Below are 22,124 nucleotides of genomic sequence, written 5' to 3' on the forward strand. Positions count from 1 at the left end.
ACATTGCGACAGCAGTCAACGAAAACGCCATGCAGTTCCCCATTTTATGTACAGAGTATTTTCCTCTAATGTTTTCACTATGTATATACAGGTAGGCTACTATCTTTTTCCTGCCACTGGGTGGCAAATATTCTTAGCGGTGCAGGATAAAACGTGCCTACTGTACTGACACACCAGAAAAAAAATTAAAATGCAGAAAGTTCTATGAAATAATACGTTTGAGAAAGCCTCAAATTATGAAAGCACTGAACAACTTTTTAGTTTACTTGTTTGTTTAATAGTTCTGTCTTTTTCCATGCCTCTATTTTCACATTGCAAATGGCATTCTGGCTATACAATAATCTAAATCACAAGACTGCTTGTTTTCATGGTAAAAATAATTTTTTGCTTTAAATCTTTTCTATCTTATGAGGAAATTTTGGAGTAAGTAGATGGGGAAGCTCCAGGATTATCAAAATTATTGCAACTATTTGGGTATCTATAGTCTAGTTACATTAATTGCCCATTTGTTCACATGTGAGGGAAAAAGAATCAATGCATTTTCTTTGTTGCATTTTTCTCCAAGATGTACAGAAAGAAATTCTATTCCTTCTATTTAAAACTGTGGTAATGGGGATGTATTTAAAAATAAAAGACAGAGTAATACAAACACTAGAAACAGCTGGTTCAGAAATGAAAAAGGAGACTTTAAATCATTCATGTTTTGTTCCTGTACCATAATTTAATGCAATAATCCAAAATAATGTACTTCACATTTTTAAAAGGATATTAAAAATAGTTTGAAAGTATCATGAGACAATAAATTGACTTTTGCTAGTGCTCTTATTAAATGACAGTATTTCAAATGTCTTAATGTATTGATAGGTTTTAATTGTCTTTATCACTGCTTAATATTAAATCTGAATCAGTACCACAGAGTTTTCCCAGGCTTGCACTTGAAGGCATAAGCCTTTTAAAAATGCCTACTTTCTGTTGGGCTCAGTGGCAAGTAAGTCAAGCACCTGGCATGGTGCTAAACAAAATTTTTGCAATGAAATGCTGAACAGAAATAAACACAATAATATATTACCAAAACCCAGTTGGAATTTTCCTCTTGCTTAAAGAAGAATAATTCTCCTTTGAGGTCGTAAAGTCTATTCCCACCCCCTACCTCAGGCTACTCCAGACATCCAATGCTGAATCCCACCCCCTCCCATCCTCTGCCTTTGCCCAAGGCATCTCGCTGACTTTGTTCCCTCCGCAGAAACCACAGGCACCTGGCTCGTGGAATTGCACGAGAAAATGGCTTGAAAATCCCCCTTCCACTAAACTTTTAGGAAAGAGAACTCAGCAAGAGTGTGACAAAGGAGCAGGAAAGAAGATACTCGTACTTGATGTAGAGGGAAATGTTATAAGTAAATTAGGATAGACAGAAGTGACACCTAACTACAGATTCTGAATATCTATACTCCTTACATAACGCATTTGTATCAACATGCGTGTATCTCGGTCGTAATTTCAAAGGAAAAAAAAAGGAAGAGCGAAGTCTGGGCCATGGCTTTCACAGTAGAGTCAGGACTTTCCCTAGAGTCGATAGTGAGCGATTGTCCACGGAGGCCACTCATGTTTAGGACAGTACACTGAACTGCACCTCATATTTCATGACAGTCATAGAGGAAAATATAAGGAAGAAAACCTGTCAATTAATAACAAATAGTAAGAGTAACTTGAAAAAAGAAATAGTTAATCTTTAATACCACTTGCTTAAACAAAAATTTTCTATATCCAGTCTTTCATTTCCAACAAGCAGCTTCTACACAAGCCACGTCCTCCAATCTCGTGGGAGGATCAATGAGAATGCAAACAAAAACATATGTAAAGCCCTAACTTCCTAATGTTAACTCAAATTGGAAATTATTAGAAACTTTTCTATACATATGTATAGTATGTATCTATAAAAAAAAATATATTTAAGAAGAACTAATAGTTTATAGCTATCATTATAATGAATAGCTTAAGTCCAATAAACTTATCCAAGCAGTAAGACTGTAAATAACATAGTTAGCATTATTTTTACATCTCCTGTTAATAATAACTGGCACGGTGATTTCTCTACTATAAAAATGAAATAGCAAACATGTGACAAGCCCATGCCTTTATCCCGATGAAGAAAAATGTTTCCCTTCTTCCTCCTTCTCTGGGGTGAGAAGTTTCTACCAGAAAGGTGACTCTCTATAATTCATTCTGTTAGTTTTCTGATAGTTTATTTTCTTTTAAACAGACTGCTGAAGAGGAAGATACCAAGAGGACAGCCTCTAGATATGATAAAAGGAGATGGAATGGACTATTTACTACTGTCTGCCTGAAAAAGGATACATCAGCCATGCTTACATAGTGCAAGTCAGAGATACTTCCAGCTTTGTGGATCCGGATACATGCATGGCCAGGTACACTCTCCTTTTGCACCCTTGTTCCCCTCAAATAAATCCCTGGCATGCGGGTCAGAAAAAAAGTGACCTGAATCTTCCCCTAAGCCTTTCTTCCTGTTGTCTAATCCATCTGTATTGTTTACATTAATACCTGGACCCTGGATCTGATGTGAAGTGGATGAAATAAATCCCCGCTATCTGCACCGTCCCACGGACTCTACAGGAATAGTGCATGGCATCAGTTTTGTTCTGCAGAACATCCACAGGTGCTTTGTCAACGTTGCTTCCTCAGAAACAGCATTGCAAGGTGCCTCAACAGCAAGGGAGCAAAATCCAGCTGTAGTTGGGATGCTGGCAATAGCATTCTTCTGTGCAGCAGATGTTTTTCCTTCTCCTCCCTGCAAATTTTCGTTTTTTCTCTCTGACGAGAGTGGCCCCCATAATGAGGTCTTCAGATAAAATCTGCTACAAACTTCCAAGTTTCAAGCCTGATCAGCTCAATGAAAGAAGTCAGGCAAACAATAAACTCTAACACAGGTATTGCGGTGACTTGGCATTGCTTTGGACTAAACAAAGCACATTGCTATCACTGTGCGACAACCTCCATGCTGTTTTTCAACAGCATTACAGGCAGCTCCCAGACCTCACAGTATTTCAAAACCCTAATACTTTAAAGTCATCTATCTTTAGCTCTCTTCTGCCGCAAGCAACAAGCTTCTTTCCTTGGAAAGGTAAACAGTTTGTAACAAATTCATTAAAACTATCCCCATCAACAATTCCAAAAGCTATTAGTGTTAAATATTGAAACTAATTTTTAAGAGCCTAAATGGAGTATTTTCAATTTAATGCCAAGATAAATACCACCTGACGTGATGGCTGCTTTCATTAGTTTGTTTCAGCTCTAGTGCCTGTAATGAAATTTAATTAAATTGATTTGGGTACTTAAAGGTACAGTATATAGCAGTGTCCTGCAGAGAAGAAAGCTAACTCAAAAGCAAAGTGTGTGAGGCTGCATTTCAGAAACCAGTTTACCAGCCACAAACATGATCTAGGAGAGGAAGAGTAAGACAAAAAGATCTGACAAATTGGCAAGAAATTCAATGCAGTTCTGTTACAGAATGGATGCATTTGTTAACTGGCAGCAATTAATTAATTAATAGGTGGCAACTGCACACTACCGGAGGGCACAGAACCACCAGAGTACAGAAATACCATTATTCATCCTTATTGTCTCTTCCAAGGTACCTTCTACTGGGCATTTCTCTATATTTTGACTATAATGAATATATATATTCTCCCTCAGCTATACTCCATAAAGTCCAAATGTTAAAGCTTGATTAGCATGTTTCTGAAGACACGTTCTTGGGAAAGCTGCAGGGATTAGATTTGGGGCAGGGGTTGGATAACCACTGTAGAAAACAAAAGTGATATTGTAGTCTCACTGATCACCTTTTACTGGGCTTAAGGAGTCAACAGGTCCTTTGTCTTCCTGCTCAACTTTAAGACATTTTGAAAATAATTAATTTTCTTCAAGTCCATGGGAAATAATTATTTTGCCAGGGTGACTAAACTTACTGTGCCAAACACCTATTTCTTATGAAGATATAATTTGGGTTTTCCACATTATTCTTTTTGTGTTTAAAATACAGGGGAAAAGAGGAAGCAGTTTTCTCTTGTGTTTGCAAGAATTTCAAATTTTCAGAATTCCCTGGTAGCAGAGTCCTTGACCTGAGGAGACGATTTGCAGAGGTAGGTGATATCAGATAAACCATTGTCTCACTTGCAGTACAGCAATGCTATGAGGACTGAAGGAAATTAAGCCCTGATGGGAACTGACACCATGATGACACAAGGGGAACCAGAGCTCCTGCCTGAATGATTCACAGACAAGAGAGGAAAGAGAGGGGGCCAGATACACTGAGGTGGCCAAGGAATGGGTGCCAGAATTGGGGACGGAGCACCGACATCGCCAGCCTTGGTGCGGTGCCCAGCCTGGATGACCTCACGCCATCCACTCAGAAAGAAACCCCACATCAGCTCGTATGCTAATAGCCATACGGCAAAAATAAAAAAAGCCCTACCCTCTGACTGGTTATGCTGGCCAGCTGCTAAGAAGACACTGACTTAAAAAGCACTAAGTGGTGGCTGCATGCACATCAGTATCTTTCAAGGCTGAAGAGCGTGGTCTGCGCTGACTCCTGGCCACTGATGTCCTAACATTGTCAGGAAGAAAGAGGGCAACTTCTTGGAAGCAGAGAAATCTCACTAGGGAAAAGAAACAAAAATGATGCAACAGATCCAATAATGAAACAGCTAAAACCTGAGAAACTACAGAGAATGTTGTGTCCTGCCTCCCCCAAGTTTACAAACTCTCCAGCATGCTACTTCTTGCTTCAGGCCCGATCCTCTTGGGACTTGATTTAATAGACTTTTTTCCGAATGATGTGAAGCATACAGGTCCAGCCTTGTTTTGGCATCCTACTTCCTTATCTGTCAGTCAGCACTTTACTGGTTCCAGGATATTAACTGTAATAACAACTGCTCCTGTAATGGCAATAAGCTGTAGAAATGTGAAATTTTGATAGGCAACCACTTGCAGGAATCGGTAACTAGACCCACCATCCATGGAGTGAGAAGTAGGTGACACAGCAACAAGGCAAAGTGCCTGTAAGTACGTAATGTAGGATCTACTCGCTTTGAAACTCAGCCAGACATTACTCTGAGTTGCTGGTGTTGCTTCTTTCGCAAGCTGAAGCACTGCTGTCAGGTTAAATGAAACATCCTCACTGGTGTGCTCCAGTGTGACACTGTCTAGAGTAAAAGATAAATCTGATGTGAATTAAGTCAAGGCTCATCAGACTTACACAGGTCTGGGCAATTCTTCACTGGGAATTTGTTGTCACGACGCTAATAAGACATAACAGAAATTAGAATTGGATCAAATTATCTACATACATTGGCATATGAAAGTTATGTGCACGACTTGACTGCAGTGAGAAATCTAAAATGGTAACAAGGTTGGGGTGATCCACATATGTATCTCACGGACCTTTTAAATGGGATTTTTGAAAAATGTGGTTTAAATGTCCACCAACCACCAGACTTATCATTAGGCTTTACGACCTGAGATCATATTATTTTCTTTTCATACCAGAGGAAGAATAAATACATTTCCCAGTGCTTCTCAACAGAGATACCGAGCCTGACTTTTCTCCCTGTGCCAGCCCCATGGCAGCGGAGGCTAACCACCCCTACCAACACACCTGAGTCTGCAGTGGGCTAGCAAGACTGCTCCCAGCGTGCCGCCGAAGTAGCTGACAAGGAAATATCAGCAGCTGAAGGAGAGATGGAGAGATGGCTGTTCTCTAAAAAAAGCCCCCGCCTTCGTACTGGAAGTGTGTTTATTTTGGAAGAGGGATTTCAACTAAATTCTTATAACTTCAACAACTCTAGAAACACTCTTGAAAAACAAACCAAGTAGTTTTAGGTAAACTATCTAATTTAAAAATGGTGCTCTTTCATTTTTTCTTTGAATTTACACTGCCAAATCCTATTATCAGTAAACGATTCCTGAAGGGATTGTCCTTTCTGGATTTGCTTGCGTTGTTTCCAGGAAAACTCAAAACCAGTAGAGAATTCCTGGGCATTGATCTGCTTTATGATACTACTTCCCTGATGTTTTTTTACTGTCATCAGCTAAGCTACAAACAATTATTAGCAGTATATTGACATTTTTACCTCTAGGATTTTGTCTTTTGCGTCCAAAGTGGTAACTCAAGATAAGTTGTTGAAGAGAGGAGTAGGGATTGATACACGCAAACACACGCACAGGCACTGCTTCGGTCTCCTTTCTTATGGTGCACGGTGGGCTTGACCCTTTTCTACTCTGAATTTCAATGTACAAATGGCTTTTACTTATAAGTGACCACTTCTGCATCCAAGACACAGCAGAAGTTCAATTGCTTAAGAAGCTGAACGAGAAATACGTATCTAGGGCAGCGGGAGGCTTAAAGAAGGGCTCCTAGTCAGAGAGTCATTAACCACAGCAAAACTGTCTGGCGCTGGATGAGGATTATTAAGTTTTCTGTAGGCTCTTTAAAATAACATTTTCAGAACCAGTGGTTAAACTCATTCTTTTCAAAGCGAGACATGTACCTCCCAGCCTCCATCTCAGCTTCTCTGAAAGCACAGCCATTCTCCTATTGTCCGCGTTCCACCCCAAAATCATTTGGAATATTTTCTCTCCCTGGTTTTTCTTTGTCATCGCAGAGCCTGAGGTACTATATACTTCTGAGAGTATCACCCAATTTTTTCTTTCAAAATCCCACAGGTGGCCTTGGCTAGTTTTCTCTTTTTCAGATGCTTTATTTTGTGTGCAGCGTTAACATCTTCTAATCACGTATCTTCTACCATAATTTTACATCTCATCCCTTGATTTTAGCTATGAAGAGACACATGATAAGGGAGAGATATGTTAATTACTTGTCAAATCTATCCAAGTGAGAAACAGCTAGGTAACTATCCCTGGTTGTTTTATATAGTGCAACTCTAGGATGTTTCAGGAAATCACTGAGGCATTGCTTTACCTATCCATAATTAATTATTGATTTCCTGTTGTGCAAGTTGTGAAGATGACAAGACCTAATCTGATGAATAAAATAGCTATAAGAAAAGGGAATCGTATGTGAGGCAAAGCATGAAGGACAAGACTTCAGATACGGCAGAGTTCATTATTCATTTTGCTGAGGTTATATGCAGCTAAATAATAAACCTTTCAAAACACTGCAATAAAATGAAATAAATTCATTTTTCAAAGCATCACTTTGCCTCTTAAACAGAAATAAAACTGTTTTAATATATTTTAGAGGAAATGAAGGCAGTATTTAGCCCTTCAGCTAGAATTTCTGTTCTTCTCCTATTTTCCCCTGCATAAGGTATATAAGCTGTAATTTGTTAGAATCACAAAGAACTAGTTTTGCTTGTATCTTGTATGCACAAAAAAATTTGCATCCAAGAAAGTGTTTACAATAATTTTTGACTTGCATTGTCATTTTCATTCCAGTAATGCCATTTCACCTATCTTCACATGTTTATGCCCTAGAAATGTAAGCTCTGGCTCCTGGCTACAAAATCTCAGGGGCAGGACAAACACTACTTTATGCTCAGGGTCAGTTTCTTAAGCCTAATGTCCTTACAAAGACTAGAAACTAATCACCACCTCTTACTCTTACTTTCCATGCATTAAACCATAAAATCAACCAATTACAACTCTTCTATTATACCTGTGAACATAAAACATAAAAAAAAATCATTATCAGAATAAAATTTGCACCATTGTCTCTTATGGTGAAGAACGAGGTAGGACTGATGACACTGACTGTGACCGAGAGCCATCAGGACTTTGCGCTTCCTGAAGAGCGGCACTGTGGCTGAAAATTGGGGATCATTTTATTCAAACGTGTAGCTGCCTGACAAACAAGGAATCAGCACCCCTTTGGAAAAATCACTAGATAAACTCATGCTAAAAGTTCTTGCATGAATACACTTAAATGAGAGAGTTAGAGATCTGAGTTTGCTAAGCCGTATGAGTTTTAAGGATATGCTGCTTTGAACATCTAGTTTACCAACACACTTAGACATTGATAATGAGAAATGCCTATTCTTTTTTACTGAAATACCTTTAAGAGTTTTTGGTTTGGTAAATAAGAGCTTTAGTATTGTTAACTCAAGCAGGAACAAACCATTGGACCAAAGCCTACAACTCTCATTTTAGAGGAACCACAACTTTCTCTAAAAGCACTTTTAAAAATTAAAAGTAATAAAAACAATTTAGAAACTGCCAGGGAAACTTTTCATTTCTACTTTCTGCAGGAAGAAGAAGCTATAGCTCTTTTATCAAGACAAACTGTATCGGCTAGTAAATGAAGTAAAAAAACTCAGAACAAAGCACACATACTACAAAAGAGACTCATTTCAAAATATGAGGTTTCTTTCTTCGAGTCTGAAATGGCAGATATATTTAGGCCATTTTTGAGTTCTGTTAGCAGTTTTAGGAAGAGAGGAGGGTAGAAACAATAAGGACTTCCCGGCAATTTTTTCCCCACCCATTATTAGATCACGGAGAACATCAAAGTACCGAAAGTAGGATATTGATGCACCAGCTTAATATTTCATTGAACTTTGATTGAATTTACATGTACTGGCCATGTTAAACACTTTTAACCTCCTTACAGGACCCAGAAGAATGAGGATGATGATAGCATAAGTACAGCAACACAGAGGAGCATCAGCAAAAAGGTGCCCAGTGTTATGCATCAGACCATCACAGCTAGACTATTTACCTCTGAAAGGAAAATATGCTTTGATTGCCATAGCAATAAATTTAATTTGACTTCCATCCCCTCTGTGCTGCTTGCATATGCTATTACTACTAGTAAAAGTTCTACTGATCTGATTAATTTGCAAAACCATAAGCAGCCATCCAACACACCCATTCAAGTTTGCTGGCGGAAACTGAGTTTCTCGCCCATACTCTTTACTACACATGTGCTTTTATCTGTGTCTGAATCTACATATGCAAACATCAAGCACACAAGTTAATTAAAAATGCTATTTTGTTCTGAATCGTAGAAATCATGTTCCTTGAATGAATTTTGGAGAAAAAGATTGACAGGAATTAAAAATGGTTTCTCTTGGCATGTATCTTTAAAAGACTTTTGAAAGTCTTTAGAAAGACTTTCGGATTCTTTTCAGTATTGTAGCTCTGAATCCAGCTAAACTTTGCTTGCCATTAATTAATGTTATTTATATTTGTTTTAAAATTTTTAATGCACTATTTAAGTGGACTAAAAATGTTCCCAGTCCCAAAAGACATGCAGATAATCTTCTTAGGTATCTACTTTGTATTCAAGTATTAAAATCCAATCTTATTCTGAGGAACCGTACTTCTGAGAAGAAAAATTCTGTAGATGTGACCTTCCACCTATGCATAACCCTCCAGATTCTGGATGCCTACTTGTACCTCTGCCCTAAGGATATTTCAGAAACTTCAGTTATACAATTCCCTTCAGAAAGAAGGCTCCAAGTCAAAGATACTGACTCTTGGGCTGCATTTTAAATGTTCTTTTCTTCAGAGAAGTTCAAAGGGTGGAGTACATTAGAGACAGACTTTACACAACTATGAGATTAAATTTCTCTCTTCTAAATCTGTACTTAGTAACCTTAAAATGGACTTGGGTTTTCGAGTGAAAAACACCTAGTCATTCCCACATAAGTCAACTAGAGCTTACCACAAGACTCACTACCAATGCTGAGGATGCTTTAGCATCACATAAATGTATGGCTCATCCTAGAGAACTAGTTGGACAAACTGATTCTTTTTTGTATTTGTTTAGCACCTCTTGAGTCTAGTAGGTTTTGGATGAGAATGGTGTCAGCTTCCATGCACTTCTTACTGATAATTTAGAAGTATTACTGCTAAGTTTGGTTGTTGAATTACCGCTTGCTACAATGCTCAGTGTTAAAGGAAAGCACTATCATGCCTTTAAGGCCCTCATGCAAAAAGCAACAGTCAAGCATAGCTGCAGATACTTTCTAAGCTCATACCTCACACCATGACGGTTTATTCCTTTATGTATTCTCAAATACCCTTTGTTCAGACATCATGCTTAAAGGTAGCATCTTCTACATCCATGCTGTGTTGTAAGTTTTACATACACCGTCCCCATTTGCGTATACATATATGCACATATTGGTATTTTACCAGCAAAAATGCAGAGATGTCATCACACAGACATACAAGTATTTGCAAGAAGTGCAAAAAAATCACCATTAGTTTGGCTTTAATTGTGCTTAGTCATCATATCTGATTTTTTCAGATACCATTCCGGAAAAAAGCCCGCACCAAAATAGTGTAAGGATGGGTAAGGTCTGGCTGCAGCTACACAGCACTCTTTTCAAGAAAATACTATCACCAGTATTGAATCTTCAGTTCAGCACAGACTGTATCTTACATTACTACTACTATTTTAAATACCATAGTAAACATGGAAAATGTTTTAGAAAGAAACATATAAATACTGAAACAACTGAGACATGCCTAAAGGAATGGTAGGTGATACTGCATAGTACATAAACCTTTGCTGGGAGTATCACAAAGAATTTAACTATGTAAAATGCAAAATGATTGAAATAAATGATGGAATTCAGAAGCATAAAATGTTTGAAAATATCTCCCTCTAACAATTGATGCAGAAACACGAATTTTGATACTCCATCATGTGTTGTCATTGTCCTAAAGGTAAGAACATCAGTATTTTGGATTCCAAAAGATTTTCTACCCTCTTTAGGCCAAGTAAAATATAAAAAAAAAATTGTAATAACAGAATGGCAATCCCTTCTCTTTCTAGTATTGTCTGATACTGTTAATAAACTCAAAGTGGGTTAGAAGGAATGAGGAAAAATATTACTTGATATGATGGATAAGCTAGGAAAGTCAGAACATGATCTACTTGACTGCACAAGTGAAACAATAACTATTTGCATTAAAATAAAATAGAAATAACATTAAGTTTGACTTAGTATTTTGTAATATTTTAGATATAAATTTTGTCTTTTTTTCTAAATAGTTTTAAAAAACTAGTCAAGTGATTTAGAACGAATATACAGCTAGGTGAGGGCACTTAATATATTGGTGTTATGCCAGATGCTGAGAGCCCCTTTCCTCTTCTGCCCTTTTCTGTTTAAAAATTCAAGCACAGTTTATACACCATTTTTTCCATGTGTGAATACTTCTGAATACTTCTGCGTATGCCAAAGTTTTTACCTGTATAGCTCAGCTCAATTTCCTCTTTAGGCTTCATGCTATGTAAATTTCTATTGTATAGACAAACACGATATTATTTAAGCAGGCAACTGGCAATGACAAAGCCACAAATGTTAAAATTTACTTGACAAAGTTTTGAATGAATCTTAAAAAACCAGCCCCTTGGAAGGCCTATGCAGTCAAAAGGGGAAGTAGGTTAAATGATAAGTTTATACTTTACAGTGATGCTGCCTAGTGCTAATGATGTTGAAAAAAGGAACATCAAGGTAAAGAGAAAAACAAAATTCCAGACAAATGTATCATTCCTCACTGAAGAGGTTTTGTGTCTCTAAGAAAGAATGTGAAAAGATTAACAGATTATTCTTCGGTCTGCAGCTACTACCTGTTATTTCCTGCAGAATAGAAAATACACCTTTGCTTTCATGAAGAAATACTTCATATTTGCATGTGCATTGGGAAAGGCAAACCTATCTTACATGAACACTGGAAACTAATATACAGCATAAAATGTAGAATTAATAATAATTCAACACACACACACGAAAATACTAACTTTTTCTCCAGTACTGAAAGCAATGATGATTTCATGATTGCGTATTTAACAAGATTGCCATTTGATAAAAAGCTGCATTTAAAATGCTCACTTAAAAGTGAATAACATGTTTTTAGGCAAGGAAGACTGAAACAGAAAGAAAAAAAGGAAAGTATATATTTGAAGACTATAATTTTTTTTGCTATGTTGGTTATAGAATCTCTATCTTCTAAAATTACTCAGAAGATGCTTTAAAAAGGCTTGACTATGTTAATTCCACAGAAAATGTCCACATTTCCTTTATTTCAAATCAATTTAGGAATTTGCTTAATTCCTGATTAACAAAAGAAAGTAATGTCATATATAAGATGATGAAATGCTGGGCGTTTTAAATATCACATTCCTCTTAGCTAAAGATTAAAAGCATTTACCCTAACCTTGAAAGATATTTATGTCTAAAGTACTTAAATGAGATCTTCTCTGATGTCGTCTCTCTTTCAGGCAAACTTAGTAGGAAAAAAAAAAAGTCCTGAAAGAAAGAGCATTACTACTGTGTCCTGTGTGACCAGCAAAACCAAGAATTTTCCTATTTTCTCTAAATATTTTATCAGAAATAATGCACACACACACACATATATAAAGGTTTCTCCGTGGATTTACTTGAATGTTGTGCATATGTAGAAGGTATTTTCTTTTTGCAATAATGCCACAGAGTGACGTTGTATTATGAAAAAAATATTAGGAGGAAAACAAAAGACTACACTTGGTTAAGGAAAAGGAATTTTAGTACCTAAAATTAAATAGTGCCTATAATAAAAAAATGCCCAGTCCTACCAATTCTTATCAACTGTACTTATGTTTGAAGGAAATCTCCATTGTTCTTATTAATAGAGATTTTTGAAAATCAGCATTTTAAGAATTTAATTGACTCCAGGACACACTGATTTGTCTATAGATATCCTAGTTTACCTGGGATCCTCTTACTGAAATATGCAGCTAGTGCTTTTGTCTTAGAGATGCCACTGGGCCAGAAAAGAAAGCAAAGTGCTTGATAAATTCAACCTGCTATTGCGACATAGTGCTTATCAATAACTGCCTTTCTATTTGAAAGTTTCAGACAATCAAAAACGAGATTACAGAAATGCTAGAAAGCTTGTCAGGGAACTGAAGGTAATGCATGTGGCCCCCTCTCTGGCAGATGCTGTCCTCAGAGAGAGCAAAACTCTGCGCCCCCTCCTCACACGGCTGAAATGAGTGGGGATGCTCTCCCGAGTGAGGGGAGACGCTTTCCATCGAGAACCTACAGCATTCAGTAAATTAAACTGTACAATTTAAAAATAGAATCTCTAGTAAGGCTTTGTTACTTTTGATTCCAACGTCTCCTGTAGAACTCTTTTGGGTACAAATCTCAGTACGCACGAAACACAACAATTCAACACTGGTCAGCTGACAGCCAGAATACCTGGGTTGGGGAATAGATTCTGGTTTCTTGGCTCTGGGAGAGCGTATGCTGAGCGTGCCATGACCCAGAGTGGAGGGTTGGTGAAAATCCTCTGTCATCAGTCACACTGAAGCTTGGGGCCGCCCACTGCCATAAATCAATCAATCAGTCAATCATTTATTAATCAGGTACTTGCATTTTCATAGTTAATATAAAAATGGGCTCTAGACAATGCCTTCTCTATGATGATAATCTAGCTTTATATTAGTGGGGGTTTACCTTAAATTAATCCATCCTTTTTCTGAAAGGGTGACATATTCATCTGAAAAAGGCCTTGCCAATTGTACAGAAATAAATTAAGCCCCGCTGAAAGATCAGCACCGCAAAATAGATATGCTCATGAACAATTTGAGCACATGAATAGTTCCTTCAAGTCAAGCCACTTTTTTTGATGAACTATTATGTTCTGGATTTGGAATTTAGATCCTTAGTGTAGGGTTTAAGTTCTGCGCAGACCTTTTCACTAGATAAATTTAACCTAAACCAGCATCTTTTTGGGGGATGTCTGACTGACGATAACCTTACCGGGAGAAAATCCAAACGATGTGTTCCAAATCTACACAATAGCACGATGTAATGAACATTTTTAAAGGGCGAGTAGGTATATTTTCCTTAAGAAAGGACTTTCGATGTTAAAACTCCCTGACTAGGGTTTTGAATTTTATTGCTGGCAAATTTCATGGAACATTTAGTCATAAAGGACCTTCTCATAGAGTCATCATTTTATTATTCTGAAAGTCACATGAAAAGAGAGTCCTCTTCTGGATCTGGACTGGCTTAACTGCTTCTAAAACTTTGGGCAATTCCAAATATCTTTTCCAGCCAATGACAGACAAGGCCATCTTCAGAGCGACTACTCTGACTTCATTAACTGCCTATCACAATAGTTTCCCTGTTGTAGATGGCACACTACAAGCTGAAGGACGACCGCCTTTAACAGCCTCCCTGGTTTCAAATAACTGGTTGTATTTTTATTCATATGGCAGGTGAATAGGAGAAACATTTCTATTAGTCCATGCAGAACAGAAACCTACGATAAAAAATGGGAAAGAAAAATAATTTCTACAAATCCATTGTGATCTCTACTTATATACTGGAAGACAGAATAAGTGTAAACATAATGATAGAATGTAAACATATTTTGTTGGAGCCTAAGTGGTTAGGCAAAGCAAACCAATTAATAGAAAACATATTCTTCCTGACAGTTCCTCCAGCTCTTTAATATTACACACATTTAATGCTAATTGAAGCTTGCTTTTAGCTAATAAACCTTCTTTCATGTTAAGCTCATTTAGCACAACCCTTTTGCTCAAATTTCCTCATGTAATTTAACAAGCTATCTGTGTTTAAGAGTAGTTGGTTATTTTCTTGAATATTGAGACAGATAAGAGTTTACCAGCTAATGCAAATCTGCTCTCTTACAGTCACACCTGTATTTTCAAAGGTGTCCCCTAAATAATCTAAACACTGTTTATATGGGACTGAACCTGAACCTTGTTTTCCTCTTGGTGGGACTCTTTCAGATTAGATTTCTGTTTCAGCTATTGCTCAGCAAACAGAGCAGTATATCCTGCGAACTCTTCCGTGATGAAGGACCTGCAAGTTAAACTTCTGGGATGGCTTGGCAACTCCCTTACTTCAAGACTAAATTCATTGCTTCTTCTTGGTCTGTCAAATGTTTTTTTTTCTATAATTTTAGGACCAGAAACATTTCTGCATTTTGCAACTTTTTCTTGTTGGACTACGTTAGGATAGTGCCCAAGTAACCATACCAGGGAGTGAAATCTTCTTTTTTCCCTAAAGCACAAGCTTACAAAGCTTTATTTACTACAAAGTAAACACTGTCACCTCACTCACAGATCTGAACGCTGACTATTTACTTTCTGTGCCTTTTCCACGCCAGTCCAGCCTAACAAGTCTATGTGTCCCACTAAAGCCACAACACAGCTATGAACTGGAAATCCTGGTACACTGGATAGAATGTGTCAGTGGCAGGTACAGGGTGTGAGATAGCTCTGCAAACACAGAGCATAAGGTATTGTGGACTTACAGAGCTTTCTAAGTGGAAACTGAGACAATAAAGGCAATGCCTCTTCCACCTTGAGCTTGCAGCTCAGGCTGTGAGAAGTTAGAAGTCTACCCATCATCCTCCTGAGCCAGAAAAGCTAGTCTCCACCTAAGCATGCTCTTCAGAGAATAAAAACCTATTTGAGAAGAGAGACCAACAGTTCAAAGACTGCAACTCCTCTTACATTAGCTGTTAATAAATGGGCACTATGTTCCTGCTCCATCAAACCGAATGAAAGCAACGCACAAACCTCCAGTCTTATTTTTTATAGGATCTTGGGAATCCCGGGACACGCCGGATGCTGCAGATTAGTGAGCCCGTCTCCCCAGTAATGTTCCAGCTCTTGCTTTTGGGGCCTTACAGAAAGGACCTATGAAATCTATAGGGCCTTCTCATTGCTTTCATTGGGACCAGGATCAGCCCACTGCAGAGACGTTCCTGGTACCAGAACTCAGAACTCCGGGCTGTTGGAGCTATGTTGCTTGCAGGGTTTGTTCTGTGCTCCTGCTCTGCCCTTCTGTTTAAACACAGCATATAGGCTAGCCTGAAACTCTTTGTCCACAAACACTTATATCTGTAGCTTAATGTGGCTTACTAGATTTAATTTTCTATGCCTTTCATCTCACTGACTTGTGGAATAATTTTGCAGTTTTCAGGATAAAAAAGATGGATAGGACCTTAAAATTTTGTGTTGTTAAAAGATACTGTTTGCATTCTTAGCCAGACAGACTACGACCCTGAGACAGGGTATATCGCTTGATTCGGTCAATGAAGTTAACTGAGTTGTTGCGCAGTTTTTGGCTTTGAATGGCCCAGAGGAACAGGCAATGTCTCTCAGACACCGAGTGGCACAGTGAAATTTGTGCACACTATGATTCTTCTTAAGTACCATAGCTGAAGCTGGCACCCTGAAATCTGTTAAATTTGGGCTGTTTTTTATGCAACAGCCGATTCTGACAGTGTCCTTAGAGGCTGCTTCACTTAGGTTTCACTACATAGGCATATTAATGTTATAGCCTTGGTTAAAGAGCTTGCTCACCCACGCTGGGACTGGAGCTTGCAAGAAGCATTGCATATACCCTGCCTAGGGCAGCCCCGCTGCCGGCAGCGGGTGGGGGACTGGTTTCGGACTCCCCCGCTTCTTTCCACTCCATGGTCAGGAGCTTATCGGGGAGTGCTGCAAGCGGGAAATGGGTGCCTATGCACTGCTTGGCGTTTGGTCCTTCAGAGGTGCGGCAAGTCATTAGGTGACCACACCAATCCCCAACTCTGGATGGACTTTCTGTCAGTGCAGTTTATATTCTGCCAGCTACGGGATGATTCCTGTAACGTTGAGCAAAATTAGAAAAGTGAAAGAGGTTTTCATTTTGTTGCTGATGCCGTCATATTTGGACTAAATATACTGACTGTTACTGCATCAGCAGTAAACATACATTGCCTTCTTTCCACACTGATACAAAGGATAATCCTTCTATTCTTTTTACCTCTCCTTACTTACTCTGCTGTAAACATGTCGCTCTAAAATACACCGCAATTCAAAATATTTCGTTACACTGTTTCTCACACAGTAAGGTAAGTGCCGCTGCTTTTTCTTAAATGTGATGTGATGCCTGCAATTTCCTTGTATTACAGTACAAAACTGTGCCTCTCTGTAGGCCACCAATTCTTTGAAAGTAATTGTATATATACTTTAGTACATAGGAAGAAATTGCTGATGGTTATGCAATGGGATTTACCTGCACTTCAAAAAAGGCTGTGGAAGTGCAAGATACTGCCAAGTGCTGATCATACTATACTGTCAGCTGCATGTTCACTCGTTTTTACTAGCATATGTATCTTAATGGGACAAAATAAAGATTGCACTGACACAGTATCTTTATATTACATAACTAGCTGACTGTTAGTATAATGCAAACTTTTCTCATTTTCCCTATCATAAAAACATTATTTTCCCAACAGTGGTGAAACTCAGCCAGCCAGCATAAGTCAGCCTACTATAGGCAAGTTTAATAAATATGATGACTTTATAAAATTGCTGTATGTCTTTTAACAAACAGGAGTATTTTAAATCAACTATCTGAACATTTTGATTAAAAGAAACCATATTTACACAAGGCTTAGCAGCATGTATAATGGCATGTAATAAGTATACAAATATGTAGCAGAGAGTTACCTTCATTTTAAGATTTTGTGAAGCCTGTAGGAATTAGCCAATATAGAGAGTAATAAAATGCTTTCTGACAATATAGACAATCTGTCTGCTACGAACGTCCTGGAAGCTACCTCAAAGGCTAGCCTGTCGTATTTTCCATACCACAAGCATGTATTTGTGGCCACAGAAAATGTTCTTTTAAGCATGCGAGGTACTTAGTACCCAAGCATGCTTAGTACGTAAAGTACATTACCAGGCATTCACAGTGGTAGCCAACAGAATGTCCTTTAGGTAGCAGTATACTCAGAAGCCATACAGCATATAGATTCCCTCATGCACGGAGCAACCCCAGAAACTGCTTTTCCGTCACAGCATATATATACAGACAGAAGGTTGGAAATGAGCCAGACATTGTAAGAACCTCTAAGAGATTATGGTGCAATAAAGTTCAGCCTCTCCGGTGCAGCCACCCACATGCACAGAAGTCAGGCTATGCACGCTTCCAGTGTGTTACTGCCTTGCGTCAGGAAAAGCCTACTCTAGCTCATGTTTGTTCCCACCTCTTAATGGGACAGTTGAGTACCAGCTCGTTACTTGGAACGTCTTCGCATATGGTATCCCTAGGGCTGCCAAGGATGACAGAAAATACTGGAAGTGAACAATGGGAGAGACTCAATAATCATCTTCCTTACTCCCCAGACTTGACACAAGCAGGGCTGAGGCATGCAAAAGAACAGCGTTTCAAACAGAAGGTCAGCTTCTGCCAGCCTGAGATCTGGTGTATATATTTCATGTAACTAAGTTCTTTTCTTGTGCAAAATACATACAACACAGACTACGCCGCCGCGAACCTTCCCTACTTCACCACTCTTATGCCTCAGCCTTAACTAGGTCCTGAGCTTTTGTGCCACACAAAGTCTTAGCTCTCTGCTGAGATTACAAATACAGATATCAATTAGATAAGCTGTGAAATTCCATGTAGCGAGAAGACCTTTGAGAACTAAATCTGCAGGCTGATACTCCCATGGAATGTAATTTAGTTTGGAAACACTCAGCAAGAATTACTTTAAATGTTGTCATTTACTAAGTAGACACTTATGTTTTAAAAGCTATATAGGATGTTGTTTCACAGAATCATATTACTGTACTGCAATTCATTTTTAAGAGGTTAGCAGGCCTGTGGGAATGGGATGGTACTACAGACTCCACAGGCTGTCTGAAAACCCAGTATATGATGCTACTGTCTGCCAGCTGATTGGAAGTGAAGCTATCAAGTTTCAGCCCAGTGCCACATGTAACTGGTCCCTAAGCACCCCTCCTTCAGATACTCTTGTTTACAATCTCATGAGGAAATTTGGGAGCTGAAGGGCTGGAAATCTGGTAATCTCCTCAGGACAGGGTGGGGAGGTGTAAGAAGAAAAGGTACAGTAGGAGAGCTTGCATAGGTTTGTTCGCTCTCCAGGGCTGTCAGATCCAGCATTTTTTTGTATGAATTATTTTGAAAATCAAATTCACATCCCCTTTTCACCACCACACATATTTTCAAAAGGTATTTCTATGTTAAAAGTAGAAATGAGAGAAAAACTCATAGCTCCAAGTATCTGAAATTTTAAACTCGAGGTCAGTTTCCAGTCACATAAATGTTTTGGTCTAAAGTCTCTCAGCCCCCAAATTTGGGTAACCATACAAAAGATGACAAAGCTAGAAAAAACCCAAGCCTTACCTTCTTGTAGAGACTTCTCAGGTCTCTGTACTGCCACATACTATTGAGGACCTGAGATGCTGCTTTCACCACTTTTGGCGAATGCCTGTTACACACATATATTAAAAAGGGAGAGAGAAAGAAAGAAAGAGTGAGAAAGAGACTGTTAAGTACAAGACTCCATTCACCCCAATTTTCAAATGCATTGCTATGGATTTAACCCCACAATTAAAGTGTTTCAAATGTACCATAAGATCTTTGGTTGACATCTTGGAGACCAATGTGTTTTTAAGCAAGGGCAATACATGTTATTTCTGTAGTACTAATTATTCAGTGAGGAGCAAAGCGTGTGCTCCTCCGACCACTGAGAACAAGGATTCATGCTGAGAGCATAGTAAGAGGAATGGGAGAGGTAGCAATTGGCAAAATTGTTGAGGAGCCAAGTGGTATTATGTACATCTAAGAAGATGTCCTGGCTACAGCTTTTGGCCTAAAGGACAAGAAGTTAGAGCCAGAGTTTCTTTCTCTGTAAGCTGCCAAACTTCAACTCTTGACAGTGTGCTCAATGCATTAAGCGCCTCTTAGCAGTGGCCACAAGAAACACTCTAGATGGGTGATGAGCACTGCTTTTGAAGTGCAGAGCCAAGATGCAGAAATACAACTGATTACAAAAAGTCATAAGAAATTTCATGAGGAATCCAAATTAGGAGTTGCATCTTGCTCACACCATTACCCTTTAATGACGACAATACAATGTCACGTTGAAAACCATATATAACTTCACAGGGACTTTCTCTTCAGAAAGGTTTTGAGAGAAGCTCTAAACTATTGTTACAGTCAGTTGGAGTCATATATTCCTCTTGGGATAGCTAACTTTAAAAAAAACTCTAAAAAAATAATATCAGAGAGTATTCAGCTCAGTGAAGAAGGGTCAAATAGAAAAGGGCGGGGAAGGTAACCCAGCCCACTGAGGAAGCACACACTGTGCTGTACCAAGAATACACATAAAGCAGTAGAGCGCTAGAAAACCTTGCAAAGGCCAAAGTCTGGAGTGAGGCTTGATGGAGTTCAGGGCAGTCATTTAGGCGATTCATGTTTTACTCAGAAAAGACACATGGATTGCAAAACCAAAAAGAAACCAGAAAACCAGCAGCGTATGTTACTGGTTTGGGTGGGAAGTCTTCTCAGGGGTCAGGCTCTGGTGCATCCTGTGATCTCTGAGAAGGACCACTGGTAGGCTGACACTCATGCTGGTAAAGCAATGTCATGACACAACTGAGTCAATTACCTTATACAGTATTTTCCCAGTAATTTATCTGGTGCTGTTTTTTCCCTTTTCTTCCATTTCTCGCCCAGAGTACAGCAGTAGGTGGGTAATTGGTGCATAAACAGGAATTTGATGAACGCTTTCAAGCATAATTGCTTTTATTATACTCCCAGCTGTACTGGCTAGTGGGGTGCTGGTAGCACGGAGTAACCAGGAAAATAACTGCGCCGACCATATTGTGAGCGCTGAGGAGAAACAGGAACTATGCGAAGCCAATATGGGCTTGGCCAATGTGACCTTATGAACACCAGCTCTCTCGTGCTGTCCTACAGGGAAAGCGCTCAAGCCCTGGGCATGTTCCAAAGGCTCGCAGGGGCCAGCCCCACGCTCCTGGCACCGATCCATACCAGGATGCACGGCCAGGCTAGTATCCTGCACTTGTAGAAGCAGAGGCTTCATACTGGACAAGATAAATTCATACTGAAGTGTTTTACTGCATTAAAGCAAGCATGCCAGAATTTCCTGTCAGTCCAATGACCGGGAATTCTGATTTGTAAACAATGGATTACCTATAAGAAACCAAACCAAAGCAATAGTGCACAATACTAACAACTCTGAAAGCTGAAAAATGGAACTTTCACTTAAGATGGGCATTTGTAGCACTGTGAGTTGACAGGTTTTCTTCTTCTAGAACTGTGTAACCTGTACCAGTAATAACACAGGACCGCATCTCAAAGTACTTGAGAGGAGGGATACGTATCATGATCTGGGATGGCGTTTTGGAATTACTCAACACTACCTGGGCTAAATACCTTCATTCAACATAGATATGTCTTTCACAGTTATGAGGGATACTTAGACAGGGAATTATACCCTTGGATCCTCCTAAAACTGCCCATGATACTCTGAAAATTCCAGACTCCAGAGGTATTAATAATCTCTGCCAGATAACAAACAGGTAGACAAATGCATTATTCTGAGGAAAGACACATTCAACTCAAGAGAAATGGATATGAACCTGCTTGCAATATCAGTACATTTGATCTAGAAAATATAAATCAAAATTTTAAATAGATTTAATAATAATAAAAATGCAAATGTAAATAAATTGGCAGAGCATGGGGAGCTCCCACAACTGGAATCACACACTTTGTTACGCTACTACTTTTTACCCCTTACAATTAGAACGTGAGAATGTTTCAATAATGAATTTGGTATGAAAAGAAAAGGGTGACAATAGAGGAAAAAGAAATGTGATTAAATTATATTGGCAATGCTCCGATCACATAGGTGAGCATAAGTTCTCATACCAAATGTAGGGTGCATAAATCTTTCCTTCAGGTTGTGGCCTGGCTTTGTGGGGCTCTTTTAGAGCTCTGATGCTGCAGTAGGCTGTGTGATGACAGCTTCGAGTAGGTGGACTGATGGGTTTTGTGCACTACAGAGAAGGCTTTTTGTTTTCAAACTGCCATAGTCCCATTGCACTATACTTCTGCAGGTTGACAAATATGAGAACCAGGCTATCTGTTTTAGGCAAAAGAAGGATAAAGAGTGAACTCTTCATGAAGAGTGCGTACATAGGAAAACAGACAAGATGAAACCATAGCTGCTCTGAAAATGGCACAGTCGTGTGTAAGATTTTTGCATGTTTTGGTGCCTCACAAAGTAGC

At 38.8% G+C, this 22,124-nt stretch overlaps 1 protein-coding gene across 7 annotated transcripts in view; it reads right to left on the bottom strand.

The window, feature by feature from the left end:
- Positions 1-22,124, bottom strand: part of CTNND2 (catenin delta 2) — a 658,470-nt gene that overhangs the window by 20,634 nt on the left and 615,712 nt on the right. For 5 of the 7 annotated variants that reach the window (XM_069808867.1, XM_069808868.1, XM_069808861.1 and 2 more), the window contains 2 exons: positions 19,209-19,293; positions 13,227-13,352 (listed from right to left, as the gene is read on the bottom strand). In XM_069808867.1, the coding sequence (XP_069664968.1) occupies positions 13,227-13,352; positions 19,209-19,293 (211 nt within the window). The remainder of the gene's footprint in view (positions 1-13,226; positions 13,353-19,208; positions 19,294-22,124) is intronic. The other 2 variants (XM_069808866.1, XM_069808862.1) reach the window with 1 other exon arrangement.

Source organism: Haliaeetus albicilla, chromosome 21 (genome assembly GCF_947461875.1).
Source record: "Haliaeetus albicilla chromosome 21, bHalAlb1.1, whole genome shotgun sequence".
Taxonomy (NCBI): domain Eukaryota; kingdom Metazoa; phylum Chordata; class Aves; order Accipitriformes; family Accipitridae; genus Haliaeetus; species Haliaeetus albicilla.